This window comes from Bombus pyrosoma, linkage group LG4, assembly GCF_014825855.1.
Source record: "Bombus pyrosoma isolate SC7728 linkage group LG4, ASM1482585v1, whole genome shotgun sequence".
NCBI classification, from domain to species: domain Eukaryota; kingdom Metazoa; phylum Arthropoda; class Insecta; order Hymenoptera; family Apidae; genus Bombus; species Bombus pyrosoma.
The window spans coordinates 2,071,318-2,086,403 of NC_057773.1; the positions used below are offsets into that span (position 1 = coordinate 2,071,318).

At 29.9% G+C, this 15,086-nt stretch overlaps 7 protein-coding genes across 13 annotated transcripts; 4 read left to right on the forward strand and 3 right to left on the reverse strand.

The window, feature by feature from the left end:
* LOC122566910 (5'-AMP-activated protein kinase subunit beta-1) lies at window positions 1-2,253 on the forward strand. 3 transcript variants are annotated; one of them, XR_006316650.1, is made up of 6 exons: window positions 2-256; window positions 353-563; window positions 655-933; window positions 1,018-1,248; window positions 1,328-1,541; window positions 2,117-2,253. XR_006316650.1 is itself a non-coding variant. In XM_043724846.1 (5 exons), the coding sequence occupies exons 2-5, from the start codon at window positions 369-371 to the stop codon at window positions 1,472-1,474; spliced, it is 852 nt and encodes a 283-aa protein (XP_043580781.1). In that variant the 5' UTR covers window positions 1-256; window positions 338-368; the 3' UTR covers window positions 1,475-1,671. The 3 variants fall into 3 exon arrangements, 2 of the variants coding, with proteins under 2 accessions (XP_043580781.1, XP_043580780.1); XM_043724846.1 differs by lacking the exon at window positions 2,117-2,253 and having other exon boundaries at window positions 1-256; window positions 338-563; window positions 1,328-1,671; XM_043724845.1 differs by lacking the exon at window positions 2,117-2,253 and having other exon boundaries at window positions 3-256; window positions 1,328-1,671.
* LOC122566908 (pancreatic triacylglycerol lipase-like) lies at window positions 1,782-3,430 on the reverse strand. Of its 4 annotated transcripts, none has more exons than XM_043724840.1 (6): window positions 3,291-3,430; window positions 2,928-3,090; window positions 2,699-2,847; window positions 2,447-2,623; window positions 2,094-2,369; window positions 1,782-2,032 (listed from the first exon to the last, which is right to left on the reverse strand). In XM_043724840.1, exons 2-6 carry the CDS (start codon window positions 3,032-3,034, stop codon window positions 1,794-1,796), a joined length of 948 nt encoding a protein of 315 aa, XP_043580775.1. In that variant the 5' UTR covers window positions 3,035-3,090; window positions 3,291-3,430; the 3' UTR covers window positions 1,782-1,793. The 4 variants fall into 4 exon arrangements, with proteins under 4 accessions (XP_043580775.1, XP_043580776.1, XP_043580774.1 ...); XM_043724841.1 differs by having other exon boundaries at window positions 2,928-3,129; window positions 3,291-3,308; XM_043724839.1 differs by having other exon boundaries at window positions 2,928-3,401.
* Window positions 3,431-3,720: 290 nt separating this feature from the next.
* Window positions 3,721-5,391, reverse strand: LOC122566906 (F-box only protein 22-like). Its single transcript, XM_043724836.1, has 5 exons — window positions 5,224-5,391; window positions 4,902-5,062; window positions 4,491-4,797; window positions 4,027-4,415; window positions 3,721-3,949 (listed from the first exon to the last, which is right to left on the reverse strand). Exons 1-5 carry the CDS (start codon window positions 5,388-5,390, stop codon window positions 3,864-3,866), a joined length of 1,110 nt encoding a protein of 369 aa, XP_043580771.1. The 5' UTR covers window position 5,391; the 3' UTR covers window positions 3,721-3,863.
* A 469-nt stretch (window positions 5,392-5,860) lies between these two features.
* On the forward strand, window positions 5,861-9,580 carry LOC122566892 (zinc finger protein 271-like). The gene is made up of 3 exons (XM_043724810.1): window positions 5,861-6,050; window positions 6,130-6,297; window positions 6,372-9,580. The coding sequence occupies exons 1-3, from the start codon at window positions 5,877-5,879 to the stop codon at window positions 8,556-8,558; spliced, it is 2,529 nt and encodes an 842-aa protein (XP_043580745.1). The 5' UTR covers window positions 5,861-5,876; the 3' UTR covers window positions 8,559-9,580.
* Window positions 9,502-11,447, forward strand: LOC122566904 (sphingosine-1-phosphate phosphatase 1-like). Its single transcript, XM_043724833.1, has 4 exons — window positions 9,502-9,967; window positions 10,041-10,242; window positions 10,327-10,551; window positions 10,623-11,447. Exons 1-4 carry the CDS (start codon window positions 9,505-9,507, stop codon window positions 11,038-11,040), a joined length of 1,308 nt encoding a protein of 435 aa, XP_043580768.1. The 5' UTR covers window positions 9,502-9,504; the 3' UTR covers window positions 11,041-11,447.
* On the reverse strand, window positions 11,358-12,961 carry LOC122566909 (PIH1 domain-containing protein 1-like). Of its 2 annotated transcripts, none has more exons than XR_006316649.1 (7): window positions 12,747-12,961; window positions 12,604-12,667; window positions 12,350-12,532; window positions 12,113-12,285; window positions 11,779-12,024; window positions 11,574-11,722; window positions 11,358-11,500 (listed from the first exon to the last, which is right to left on the reverse strand). XR_006316649.1 is itself a non-coding variant. In XM_043724843.1 (7 exons), the coding sequence occupies exons 1-7, from the start codon at window positions 12,807-12,809 to the stop codon at window positions 11,444-11,446; spliced, it is 930 nt and encodes a 309-aa protein (XP_043580778.1). In that variant the 5' UTR covers window positions 12,810-12,885; the 3' UTR covers window positions 11,358-11,443. The 2 variants fall into 2 exon arrangements, 1 of the variants encoding a protein (XP_043580778.1); XM_043724843.1 differs by having other exon boundaries at window positions 11,574-11,717; window positions 12,747-12,885.
* Window positions 12,962-13,023: 62 nt separating this feature from the next.
* LOC122566903 (inactive peptidyl-prolyl cis-trans isomerase FKBP6) lies at window positions 13,024-15,078 on the forward strand. The gene is made up of 6 exons (XM_043724832.1): window positions 13,024-13,239; window positions 13,334-13,583; window positions 13,660-14,120; window positions 14,186-14,374; window positions 14,456-14,567; window positions 14,637-15,078. Exons 1-6 carry the CDS (start codon window positions 13,199-13,201, stop codon window positions 14,925-14,927), a joined length of 1,344 nt encoding a protein of 447 aa, XP_043580767.1. The 5' UTR covers window positions 13,024-13,198; the 3' UTR covers window positions 14,928-15,078.
* The last annotated feature ends 8 nt before the right edge of the window (window positions 15,079-15,086 follow it).

Genomic DNA, 15,086 nt, shown 5'->3' on the forward strand with positions numbered 1-15,086 from the left:
GTGAAGTAGCCATTTTTAGTCAAATCTAATGGAATCATTACTTTTATTGCACTTACTGTTCTTTGACGTTATGATTTTTTATCGTGTTTGATTTATAGATTAAAAGTAAGGTATATACAAATTAAAAGCTACCAGTGAAAATGAAATAATCTGTAACACTACCAATCTGAAGTTTGGTTGCCATTTTATTTAAATGAAATAAAATTTCGTTGAATTCTTAGATTCTTGTAAACAAAACAAGTGATTTAAAAGAAAGGTGAAGATATAACTATACTTTCCTCTATATTTTTTTAGTGATTCATATCAAACTAATAAACACTTTGATCGTTACATTTAGTCTGTTTTGCAATAGAAATTGCAGCCTAATAATGGGTAACGCTGGCAGTAATCAACCAGTTGGCCATCATCACACTAGCAGCACAAATAGAGAACACCGCCATACTAAAGAATATCCTCCACCTTCACCAGGGAAGGAAGGCCAAGCTTTTGTTTTTGATAAGAAGCCAAGCCAAAAATTAGTTTTCCAATCATCTCATGAAGAGGAAGAACCTTATTTTGCTAAGGTATTTTTAGTAATTCATTATGTTAAATACATTAGTTGCAAATTTGCAGAAGGATCTATTTAAAAAGTTTCGTCATCCTTTTTACCAACAGACTAATACACATCAAGATGGAGAAGACTTTAGTTCTCAACGTCCACGCTCTAATACAGTATCTGAAGGAACCAAAGTAGCAGATAGCAAAGTTCTACCAACAGTGTTTAAATGGGAGGGAGGTGGTAAACAGGTTTATATCAGTGGAACTTTTACTGGATGGAAAACATTACCAATGGTTAAGAGTCATGGTGATTTTGTAACAATTATTGATTTGCCAGAGGGGGAACATCAATATAAATTTTTTGTTGATGGTGAATGGAGACATGATCCAGATATAGTAAGAAATAATTTTGCTAATTTTAAACAATATTAAAATATCCATTCATTTGTACATGCTTTAATAAAAATATTTTATTGATAGAAAATTGTTGATAATGGAATGGGTTCCAAGAATAATTTGGTATCTGTAAGAAAATCTGATTTTGAAGTTTTTCAAGCACTTGCAAAAGATAGCGAAGGTGTTACTAGTAGTGCTCAGACTGAGTACGGGCAAGAAATTCCTCCTAATAAGCCATGGGAGAAAGTAGCTGGTCCACCAATATTGCCACCTCATTTGCTTCAAGTTATTCTCAATAAAGATACTCCCTTATCTGTAAGTTTACAAAAATGTATTAACAAGCATTTTAGTTTGTTACAAAATGTATTATTATTTTTACCAATACTAATTTCAGTGCGAACCAACACTTCTACCAGAACCAAATCATGTTATGTTAAATCATCTATATGCTTTAAGCATTAAGGATAGCGTAATGGTTCTATCGGCGACGCATCGTTATCGTAAAAAATATGTTACAACCTTATTATACAAACCAATTTAAGGTCCTTCAGTCATTCCCTAAGATATTGGCAATTGTTAGTTACATTGAATCAAGGTATATTTTGTAGGTAAGATGAAATATCGATGTATAAAACAAATATTTGGAAATTGACAAACATAGAGTTTCTTGTATTTGAAATGTTAAATAATGTAATAACTATTTATTAAAATGAAATATTTTCCATTAGATATCTTGCATATAATAAGCTATTTTTACTAAATATACATTTTATTCTATGATTGATTCTGCTTGCTATCTATATATATATATTATATATACATAGTATATACCTTCTTTTCTTAAATACCAAATATTTTATTTAAATCGTATTATCAGTTATTTCCATTTGATTAGAATAAGGGGGTTCAGATCTTGTTGTGAGAAAATAGGTTCCAGTCGCCATTTTATCAACATGTTCTCCTAGTAGTGTAGTTTTGGAATAATTACAACTTCCTTGCATAAATTGATCCCATGTATCACACTTACTCGCCACAAACCCAGTTTTAGAACCAATACTTTCGGTAAAATATACACGTGCTCGACCATGACTACATGCCTCTATAGAAAAAGAAACATAGATATATGTACTTATTGCTAAAGCATACAAATGATATATTACCCATTATTTCTGGAATACAACAGCAACCAGGCTGAACAGCTGTTCCTCCATTTGGGTAGAAGTCTACGCTTCCTAAAGGTTGCAAATAGCCTAAAACTCCACCACAAGAATGAATAATATCGACAAACATCGCGTCTGTAGGATCTAATCGAGTTTTATCCGATGTAAGCAAGTGAAATCCAGGCAAAGCGGGATCTAAGCCGGTTATTCTTCCTAAGTGTCCGGAAGTTATTAAACTTCCGGTGTTACCAGCTACATGCGCTCCAAGAGAATGCCCTTCGTAAAATGATAATGAAAATATAGAAAACATGGAATAATTACTACATCTTAAGTTCATTATATTAATAATATACCAATAAAATGAATATTTTCGGTTTTAAGTTCTGTTTCTGCCACTAAGAAGTCGATAAATTCAGCAGATATTCTTCCCACCCTTTCTGTATTACGCATTGGTCCAAGGTAGAATGTACTTGCAGCCAGAGGTTGCCAATCAACCATAATGACATTATAATTGTTATACTTTAAATACGCTACGTAATTATAATAAACGGTAAAATATACCGACTTTCTAGAATTACGTTCTCAAATCTTTAAAATGACAATACCTTCTTTCATATCAACGAGGCCAGCATTCATTGCACTTGATTTCCATCCATGTGTTATAAATTTAGTTTGGCGAGACGGATCAAAATTAGAGTTGTGAAGTCCTTTAGTATCGTTCGTATATAATTGAGTACCATTTTCTGGACCAGATCTTGAAATATATTTATGTTTCGAAAGGATTATAAAACATGTTTTCGTAAATATGTAAATTTTATAAACTTCTGAATATACCGAGTATAAAGGACGTAAGAAACTTGTGAGTCATCAAAAATGCCTCGTTCATCATTTTCTGTGTGTCTCAGTACCGCAACTTGAGGCTGATCATTTCCATCAGGCATAAAAATCCAATCTACCCCATATCCATCGTACCTTTGTTGCAAACCACTGTTCCATTCTTGGCAAACCGTAAAATTAAATAAAATAACAGACACAACTAGAATATAGAATATAGTACTAGAGCATAGTAATATAGTCATCGTTTCGCTTTAAAGAAACACCGTATTTAATATGTTAAATAAATTATAAATGATCCTAAAATAATTATACGAGACTTCCACGCGGTGAAGAGTTGTCCTAGTATTTATATATCCTTACTTGACTAAATTTGATGGAAAAAGCTTCAAAGTACAACCTTATAAACCCTGGCAATATCATACTAAACATAAATAAATTCTTTCACGGCCCAGTTTCCTTTATTTTATCTTTACTGTGGTATCGTACGTGCGGAAATACTGTCAAGTAGTTGTCTGGCATCTGGCAATGTTTTAAACATTATAATTATATTCAAAGAGGTGCAGGTTTTTGTTCAATTAACTATCGGATATGCTAAGTGTTTCCATATCGCGTTGAAACAGTTACATGCTATTATCGCGTACATGATATTAAACAAAGTTGTTTTCCATACTGGTAATCACTTTTAAATTGCCTTGTTTCGGAAGCCAACCATTTTTGAAGAAAAAAAAGTACAAATTTTCGTACTATAGACATTTTTATGGGGAAATAAATTAGGAAATAACAAAATATATTAAGATACACTATTATATAACATATATTTTTAAATCACCATTGTTAATTTTTTATGTTACAATTAGCCACTTAACATACCAAATATACCAAATATATTCTGATATTAATTTAATTGATAGTTCAGATTTCTTCGTTATAGATTCAAGTCAATTTCTGACCATATGTAATTATTAAAAATACAGTAGACCTTTCATGGTACCAGTAGTCTTCTGTATAATTAAGACTCTCTGAAAAAATTTATAATAAAAGTGCATTGTTTTCCATTGTTGTAATAACGTCTGCGGTCATAGTGAAAGATATTTACTGCTTGATATCGTATTTTCTCCGAATTCTCCGTCACCGAAACAGCCTACCAATGGTACCTCTGGAAAGAGCTTTTTGAAAATAGTAGACTCTACATCCCTTTCATTAAACATATTTGTTCCACGTTCACAACACGCAAACATGTAACCTATGGAATGTTTTCTTAATGAAATATGATTCTTAAATGATTCCAACTTCTGTTCAACTAGTTCTTTAGTGTTGCAACTATCATCTATAACTATAGACCATGAATCTATTGCTCCAACTATAATAATTCCAACACAAAATGCATATGAAAAGCATCTCTCATCATGACTAAGATTTTTTGAATTACACACATATAAATCCTTGACTACTCCTCCCCACACAGAAGGTCTAACTTTTCCATTACTAAATGTAAAAACAGCATTATGTTGTTATAATATAATATAATATAATACCAGATTATGAAATTTAGAATTTTACCATAATTGTAATATCCTTGCAGTTCTCTGTGCTAGGGTACGACCTGCTTGATTACAAAATAGTAGAAGGCATTTAGATCTATTAGTTTCATGTTTGATAAAAGCTAGTCTCATTTGTTGATAATACTGTGTAAAATCATCCCGTGAAACAATTGTAATTACTTTCATTGTTACATCAGGTATTTCAGGTAGAAATGCATATACTCTTTTCTGAAGAACTCTTTCCATTTCTGCATTTTCAATAAGTATACCAAATGTGGACAGTGTTACAATTTCACAACTTTGTGGAAGAACTTGACAAAGGCAATCTTGATAGAACCAAACATGATGATTAAAAGCAAAGTGATATATGTACTTTATGGAAACATTTAACTTAAAATTAAAAAAGTTGAGGTATAATTCAAATAAATACCTTGCCTAATGCTTCGTCTATGCAGACCTTTAAAAACTAATCCTAATGCTGGTTTGTCCCGTAATTTTTCTATAACTTTAATATACTTTTTACCACTGTTTATTAAAGTGGTAGGACCTCCCCTAGTTCGTTTCTCATCGTTTGCCACTTCTAACCAAGACCTGAAATATAAAGCTCCACATGTTAATACATTTTACAAAAATTTAACACACAAATGTCTACTTTTGAAGTTTATTCAATTTTGATTAAGTAAATTTTTGGCAATGAATTTTTTCTTCATTTAGGATACAAAAATTTAATGAAATATCGAACATATTCACACCTGCAAACCATTGAAGCATTCAATAGATCTACCCAATTCAAATATTTAAATACAAGCCGTAAAACATCATAGGTTAAATACAAATCAGTATGATGTTTTTTTCTCTCTTTGACATTGAATGTGCTGTCATCGTCTTCGTAACTTCTTTTTGCTGATAAACTTGCCATCACTTAATTGTATAATATAGTAAAATTACTCCGTTCTTTCGTATAATTTGACAAAACGCTACCTTTTAAATGCGTCAATATTTCAAATCACTATTTACGTATTTACTTTCTCATAATGTTTGCTTATGTCATGAACAAGTGAAATAAATAGATTATCGTTCGATTTGTATTTCCTCCTTTTTACTAATATTTTATTTATTTTTAAAGATGGATTTAGATAAACTATATATTATAATAAATAATAACAACAACAATATTGAGAGATCATTGTTTTGAAAAGGTGATGTCTTAAGAAACCTTGAGTTTTCACAACTATCATAGAAACTCTACCAGAAGCATTGATGAACTTTCGCAAAAAAAAGAAATAACGTGCATGTGATAGTAAATGCACCGCATCATATCTAAATTATGATCTTTTGTTGAATATTCTAAAGAATTTGAATGTGAATATATTTCTAGTTAAACACTTAGTTTAGCTACGGTCCAATGGAAATCGAAAATAAAACAACAATTTCATCAAATGATTGTGGCAATGTTTGCCGTGTTTGTCTTGCAACAAATCAAAATAATCAATGCATTTTCGATAGTAGACGAAGTGATTCGATTAATGAAAGTACAATTGATTTGTCTGAAAAACTTCGTTTGTGCAGTGGTGTGGAGGTTAGTTTAATTCCAATGGTTTCTTTTTTCTTCAATGTTTGTTCGCTATATTTTTTATAATGCGACATTTACTGGATAGGTACTGGAAAATGATGGTTTACCTTCCACTATTTGCACGAAATGTATATTAAAGATCAATGATGCCCATGAATTAAGGAGGCAATGCCAGCAATCTGATATCCAATTAAGAGAATTGTATGGTAAAGTGGAAAAAATATATAATATCAATTTATGTAAAACTACAAAAGTAAGTACTTTACATTTGTAAAAAAAGAGTATAATTACAAAATTGTTATTATTTCGTCCATTATTGCTCACCAGGATAAATATTCCCAGACTGATTATTCATTTACTTCTGATTTAATCAAAATTGAAGCTGATTCATTTTCTGCAATGGGTTATAATTCTTATCCAATGGTAATGCTTAATTCTAATACTAAAGACATAAAAGATCATGAAGTAATTAATGAATCAAAGTACGCAGAAGATAAAGAATCCACTAGTAACTTAAATAAACAAAATGCCTATATTAAATGTAAACAAACAGAATATGAAAAAAGTGTTACAGGAAGAGAAGTTTATCGAACAAGAAGAATGACAATGTTTAAAAGAGTAACATCTATAGAAAATTTAAAAAATCATAAAGAAAGACAGAGACAATATATAAAAAAGAATACAGCTGTTAAATGGGATGATGATGCAGCAGATATTAAAAAGACAGATTCTCAATGTTCTTATAGTTGCCCCAAATGTACCAGGTGCTATTCCAGCAAAAGATCTTTGGATAGACATATATTAACTCATGATGAAAAGAAATTCACATGTGATAAATGTAACAAACATTTTTTTCAGCTTGATAAATTGATACAACATAATAAACTACATATTGTTAAAGAGAAACCTAAACCAGTATTGTGTAAAATATGTAATAGGAATTTTAGGAAAACTGATACTATGGTAAGACATTTAAATGTTCATAAAAGAACTAATCCAAAGGAGGTCCTTTCTATTCTGAAAGAAATTAGAGATAAAAGAAAATTGGAAATCATAACTGAACCAGAAAAAAAAGAAGTTGAAAATAATAAAGATAAAAAAGAAACAGAGGAAGAATTTGCTACTAATGAGAATAATACTTTAAGTGTCCTAAAAAAAAAGACTTTAGAATCTAAAGATAAAAAGTGTTCTGGCTCATTATCTACTGAACTACTAATATCTACTGAAAACTTTGATGCTTTCGATCATGAGACACTTTATCGATGTAACTACTGTACCAAACGTTATGCAAACGAAAAATCTCTTCAGAAACATTTACAGATTCATATTGAAAAAAGATTTGTTTGCAATGTATGTAATATGAAATTCTTTCGCCAAGATAGATTAAATAGTCATAAAAATCGATATGGACATAATGAAAATTCAGCATTAGAAGTGCAAAAACCAAGTGACGATAAGTCAGCCATTAAATTAATAAACAGTTGGATCCGAGAGGAGCTTGATTCAGATAACGAGGAAAAGGGTTTTCCTTGTAAAATTTGTGGAAAATCATACGATACAAAAAAATCCTTACTAAAGCATCAATTAAGTACACATAATACAGAAGGAGAAAACTGCACAACGTGCGGTAAGATGTGTGCCTGTGACGAGAAGGAAAAGAATCAACATAAATCAAACGAAAGATTAAAACCATATCGATGCGGAGAATGTAATAAATCCTTTGAAAAGGAGGTTAAATTACAAAAACATATAAGAATCCACGAGCGCGCTAAGGAACAGCAAGATGTAAATTTTAAACGATTTTTATGTCACATATGTAGCAAAACCTTTAGACAAAATACAGGTCTTATGTTCCATATGAGGACGCATACGGGATATAAACCTCATGTTTGTAAATATTGTGGAAGAGGATTCACTTCAAATTCTAATTGTATCAATCATGAAAGAACTCATACTGGTGATAGACCGTTCGTTTGTCATTTTTGTAGTGCTGCTTTTGCCAAATCATGTACGCTTAAAGCACACATTACAACACATACTGGAGAAGCAAATTATCATTGTAAAACTTGCGGTAAATCGTTTAGGCGATTAAAGTACTTAAAAGAACACAAATTTACGCATACGGGGGAAAAACCATATGCTTGTAAGATTTGTGGTACTGCGTATAGCCATTCTGGTAGTTTATTCGTACATGAGAAAAAGTGTAAAGCGCAATATAATAGTTATCAATCCAATTCGACACAAAATATGCAAACCTATTGCGAATCGGAAACGTCTTCACCAACCTCTATCATTACCGTTTTACCGCAAGTTTATTTAAATAATACTAATGCGATAAACACACAAAGTAGCAAAACCTATATGGACAATATTCAAAAAATAAATTCTCAGAATATTGCTAACATAAATGCTGTTAATACATCAGATTTACATATTCACTCGAATTCCGAAATTTCTGATGTTTCTTTAGCTGTTAAAAGTTTCGCTCTTATCGGACAAATGTTTCAATCGTAGATTAATACAATGAATGACTGATGAAATTCAAATTGAAATGTTTCTGTGATAAATTTTTATTTTGCAAATGTGTTTCAATTATTACTTGAAATATATTTTGCATGGATAAAAAGGAATAATAAATGTACGAAATGTTTTCTATTGCATTTTGAAGTGGTATCACTGGTTGCATATTTCATGCATTGTAAAATATGGGAATGGGATTAATTTTATTTTATAAGTTTTCTTATTGTATATAAAGTTTTGCAATTAGGGTGAAGGATAGTTTATCAAATAAAAAGGCTAAAGTCAATCCCTTTTTCATTAGATCTTTTCTTATTGAAGTATATGTAACTCATGTCTTCGTTTAAACAGTTAAAAATATTAATATACATATCTTTATATCGAAATTGATACATTTCTTAATCGAGATATAACTATCTATTTTATTGTAAAACAACCACAAAATATTAGGCGACTATGGTCATTGGTTTAGTCCAGAGCTTGAAGTTGGCGAATCTAAGTTCGCTTAGTTGCAGCATCTCTTCCATAACTGTATATACTTTATGGAATATGTACTTATATATGCGCACAATAATGTACTACAAGAGTGGTAAAAAATGTGGTTAAAGATGATACATACGAATATCATCGATTTTGCGGTTATCTAAACACGTTTGAACTATTCAAATATCTTTCCTTTAATTTTTTACTTGTTGTAAATAAAAATTTAAAAGGAATTACACTTCTTGTAAATAGTTCGATGAATATTCGATAAATTAACATTTATGTGATAGATTTATATTGATTCACCTCCATTTTAGCAATTTTTTTTATGTATTTAATCTTGATTTATGCAATTTAATGAATTCATCATTGTCGGATTCATATATTCAATAGTAATTTACTAAATTACTAAGTAAAATGTTATTCTTGCGATGAAACTTGTACATTACACGTAGGAACTATGTGGTCAGAAATTGTAGAATGTTTGAAAGATGCGTCTTTAGTGGCAAAAATACAAAATTGTTTTGGTGTCAAAATACATTATAGTGAAACTTTGAAAGAACATTATAAGGAAAATCTCTGTCCTGAAATCCATGGTACTAATTGTCGAAATATTAAACGCAATGTCAATAGTTGCCAATTAAAATTTGGAGAAGCGAAAGAAAATGGTTATATTACAACGGAAAAAAGATCTGTTTGTGGTGTAAAAACAAATATATGTACGAGTGAGAAATACGAACCATCGATCGCCCTCAATTGGAATTATACTATAACAAACTATTTTTGGTATTATTTATTTTTTTTTGGAACAGAATTAGGGGATGAAATATTTTATTCTACATTTATACCTTTCTGGTTTTGGAATATCGATGGTGCAGTGGGTAGAAGGGTTGTTTTAGTATGGGCTATTATCATGACAACGGGTATGTTATTACTTAATAATATCTAATACATCTTATTTTTAAACAGTATCGTATTATGAAAATTTACATGTAGGTCAAATATTAAAAGATGTTATATGTTGGGCAAGACCTGCATGTCCTCCAGCAGTTCGATTGCAAATAAAATGGTCAGAAGAATATGGAATGCCATCTACTCATGCTATGATTGGTATATCGATTCCATTCAGTGTAGTATTATTTACAATAAATAGGTATCTCTATCCTGTTTCTATTGGTTGGACAATTGCAACATTGTGGTAAGTGACATATTATTCTCTAACAATAGATTGATTAAAATTCACAAAAGAATTTAGATATAATTGTTATTATTTATTTAAAAGGTGTGCACTTGTGTGTATGAGTAGATTATATCTGGGTATGCACACAGTATTAGACATTCTAGCAGGCTTAATGTTAGCCATTGCATTAATGATTCCATTAGTACCTTTAGTGGACTACACAGATTATTATATTCTCTCAAACATTTGGGCTTTGGCAATTTTAATTGCTATTAGTATAGCTGTTATAGTTTACTACCCACGCAGCAAGAAATGGACACCAACCAGGTAATTTATATAATGATCTTATAGTTTATAAATATACCAATTTGATTATGACGAACAGTCTTCTATTTTAGAGGTGATACAACTATGGTGGTATCCGTTACCACCGGGGTTCATTTAGGAGCATGGCTTAACTACAATACTGGAGCTATGATAGCTCCTACAAAATCACCACCATATGATATTATATGGCCAACTTACCCAATGTTTGGTTGCATGATACTTAGAACAATACTTGGATTTTCCAGTATTCTTGTAACAAGGGCTGTTTGCAAATCCCTTTGTTATAGAATAATGTGTGCCATATTAAGAATTAATTCTGAGGACCTCATGAAAAGTCAAAATTATTCAGAAGATAACAATAAGGTTCTTGTTGATCTAGTCCACAAATATGTGACTTGTTTTATGATAGGTGTAAATACAGTGTATCTCTTGCCAAATGTGTTTTCTATAATTGGAATCGGACGACCGACATTTTACACGGAAATATAAAACGCTTCCTCCAGTTATAAAAACGATGCATTTCTTTAGCGTTTTATCGGTATAAAGTAAACATAATATGAAATTATAATCATTGTACAAATCATTCCAATACTAATGTTTGTGATATTGTTTTTGTATACATATATTCATTGCTCGTATCCATTGTTGCTACAGGTCACAGATATGTGAGTGAGATGTCCTGTACTATTTTATATACCAAAAGCGCAATTTCAAGTTTCAAACTTGTTAACCTAGTTCCAATTATATTGTTCATATACATGCATTAAAATTATAGTTTCGTTGGTAAGAGGAATAGATTAAAACAGTTAATAAGAAAGTTTATATTTTACCTTTTTAAGATATAAATAAATGTTACAATGTTTTTCGTTACAATAAAATAATTGATTAAAAATTAACTTGTTTGAATATTTTCTAAAACTCTTTCTACGGGCATATCTAACCTTAATACCTGTGAAGGAGATAAATTATATGTTATTATAATATTATAAGGAAATATAATTACAATAAACTGGCATTCTTACCCTGAGATTATTATCTAAAATACATTTCACATACGATATATTTATGATGTATGGAACTGATAAGTCATATACGAGGCCAGCTTTATCAATAGTAATTACAATACGATCTTGGTCAAGAAGTACATCTACCTCTTTTCTAGTAATCTGTACTAAAATACCAATATTTATACACTATTTACTGGAAATAAAATTTTGATAACCTTACCCCTTTAGGTATTTGGAATATGCCAATCAAATGTATAGATATTCCTTTTAAATGTTTCAGTAATACATAATTTTGATTTAAACCAACTACAGTATCTGAAGAAATATTTTCCAATTTACTTTTATTTTCTTTTTCATGAATGTCTTTAGCAGGAATTTTAATTTCCTCAATTAATTGTTTCTGGATTTGTGTGTGAGTTCGTGGCTTACGATCTTCAATCCTATGCTGTTGTAATTTTCCCATTACCTAAAAGATATACAATTTAAATCTGAGGTCTCTTCTATTTATGTAACATAATCTCATTGACATATGTTCAATTAGAAAATAAATATACTTTTCTATTTTTAAGAATCACATAATCTTCTGTATTTAATGTTCTGTTAAATTTGTTCGATACACCATCTATTATAACTGATATTGTGAATAGTAAAAAGTTCTTGCTTTTTTGACATTTTTCAAAATATGTTGTATTAATAACGATATCATATGTCAAACAAGGAGATCCACCTATAATGTTACGTGTGATATATTAATTTTAATGTTATATTATCTTGCTATACAATACAGTTACCTTTATCAGTTTCAAATCTTTCACATCCAATACTCATAAGTACTACAAATTCTGGACTTTCTTGTGACAATATTTCAAAAAGTTTTGCATCCGATATATCATCAGGTGGTGGTATTTTATCAGATGTACATATATTTAAGAACACTTTTTCTCCACCATCAGTTCTTGTTTTTATACATATACCTAGAATATATATACAGGGATTATATTTGATCAATGTTATTAATTTTGTTAATATCAATAACTGGAATTACCTGGTGTAGGTTGGATAATAAAGAAAGGTTTAGAATCAGATTGTTTTATCAGTGCATCATTATCCTACAGAAATAAAAGATTTATTTGTTTATATATATACTAATTCTAACACGAAAGTCTCCTAATTACTATCGTTACTTACAGGTAATATTAGGTTTTTTGTTAATATTGTATCATCTATATCCAAGAATGTTGTGTTATTCATGATGAAAAAATATTTTTATTCATTTACAATATAATATTCGTTTAATAATTAGCAATATCAGAATTAAAATATTCGTATAATAGTTATTCTATTTTTTTTTGGATGTGATCGTTTGTTATGGATGTAATTTGAATATACCTAGACGATAAGCAGTGGTGGGGAGTGAGGAGTGGGGAAGAATGTCTTTCTTTTCATGATTTAAAACCATAACAAAAGATAGAAAGAATTTAACCTTTTCACTTTGAATAAAGTCCTTTTGGTTTAGCAATAATCTTGATAAAATTTTGTAATTATTACTGATCTCCACTGGGATTGCACTGGCATTCTGTTAGAGGGAATAGTAAAAATTAAAGTTTTATCAGTTAAATAAATTGATATAAGCTACTAAAATGGAAAAGTGTATAAATGCTTCAGATGGATTTACCCTCAAGTATACAAATCCAAATTTTACAATACAAACCTATATTTTTAATCGAAACGTCGAATAATTTAAAACAAAATGTTTGATAAAACATATATTTCAGAGATTTGACATTAAAAGATGGAATGGTATTTGAAGTTTCTAATAACTGTGAGAACTTCGATGATGAAAATTTTGGTTATTCCACGGATATACCATTAACTAATGATGAAGTATTAGATCTTTTAAATATGGATGATTTTCAAGATGAAGATACTTGTGATAATGATAATATAAATAACCGAATTACAGTTTGTGGTATCAGTTTTAAAAAATTAAAAACTAAAATGACTAATATTTTTGGAGATGGAAAGGTAAATTATATTCCTTGATGTTGTTAGTATATTGATGGTCTTTCATAGAATAATGTTTTTTTAATACTATTTATAGGTCATGAAATTAATAAAACAGGAAGGTGTTGGTAATGTTATACCATGTGATGCACAAGTTAATATCAAATATATAGCACATTTTGAATTCAGTGATGAGCCATTCGATTCTAGTTTTGCTCACGGAGATACAGAAACCTTGCATTTAGGCGAGGATTCATTATTACCTGGTTTAGAGATTGGTATTACATCGATGAAAAAGCATGAAATAGCAATGTTTCTTATACATCCCGATTTGGCATATGGAAAATATGGTTGTGCTCCTCGTATTCCACCAAATGAAGAAGTATTATTCATTGTACATTTAACTGATTATGTGGATAATGGATCTGCTAAGAGATTTCAAAGCTTGTCTTTAGAAGAAAGAAGACAATTTGTAACTGCTGTTAAGGGTGTTCAGGGTAAATTTAATACTGCCAAAGATTACTTTAGTAAAAAGAAAATTAAGCAGGCAACAAAAGAGTAAGTATTTTTTAAATGAAATATATATATATCAACACCTTATTATTATTGTTGTGTGTCTTCAGATATGGGAAAGCACTTCAATGGTTAGAAGAAACAGAACTAAAAAATCAGAAAGAGGAAGATGAAGTAAATAAATTACTTTCAAGAGGTTATAACAATCTTGCAATTTGCTACAATATTCAAAATATGCCCCGTAATGCTTGTAATGCATGCAATAGAGTTCCTATACCTACATCTAAAACTCATTTCAAGTATGTTGGATTAAAACAAATTCTAAGAAATACCTACATGAGCATGATTGTACATTTGTACGTTTTGTATTTATTTTGTAGTCATGGACGGGCGTTATTGAAAATGGGAGAGTTTTCTAGAGCAATGGAAAAGTTGCAGCTTGCTCTGAAGATGGAACCTAAAAATATGGAGATTGTCAAGGAAATTAAACTTGTGAGTTAATAAAATCAAAAAATATATATGTTGTTTCTGGAAACATTTTATCATACTCATTACTTCTAGGCAAATGAAAAACAAAGGAAGTACTTGGACATGGAGAAAAAGCTTTGGGAAAATTGTTTAAAAGTTGAAGAAAATAAAAAGAAAGAGCCTTCTGCTTTTGAGAAAGTTGCATACGAGATTTGTAAAAGCTTTTCTGAAGATAATCAAGCCTTGAGACAACCACTTCCTGAATGTTTGACCCCTGAGGAAGATAAATGTGTACGTGAACAAGCCGCAGTTTTCGGCTTGATTGTTACTACGCACCAAAGATACGGTAGAGAAATAACATATCTTAGCAAAGCTAATTATTAAAATCTAAGCGCTACTTTAATTAAGATGATATAATATGAAATATTATAGAAAATATTGTTACATAAAAAAATATAAATACATATATATATGTATATATAAATATTTTTGTACTCTTATATTATGAAGAAGAAATTATATTTCATAAAAATGCTTTACTTA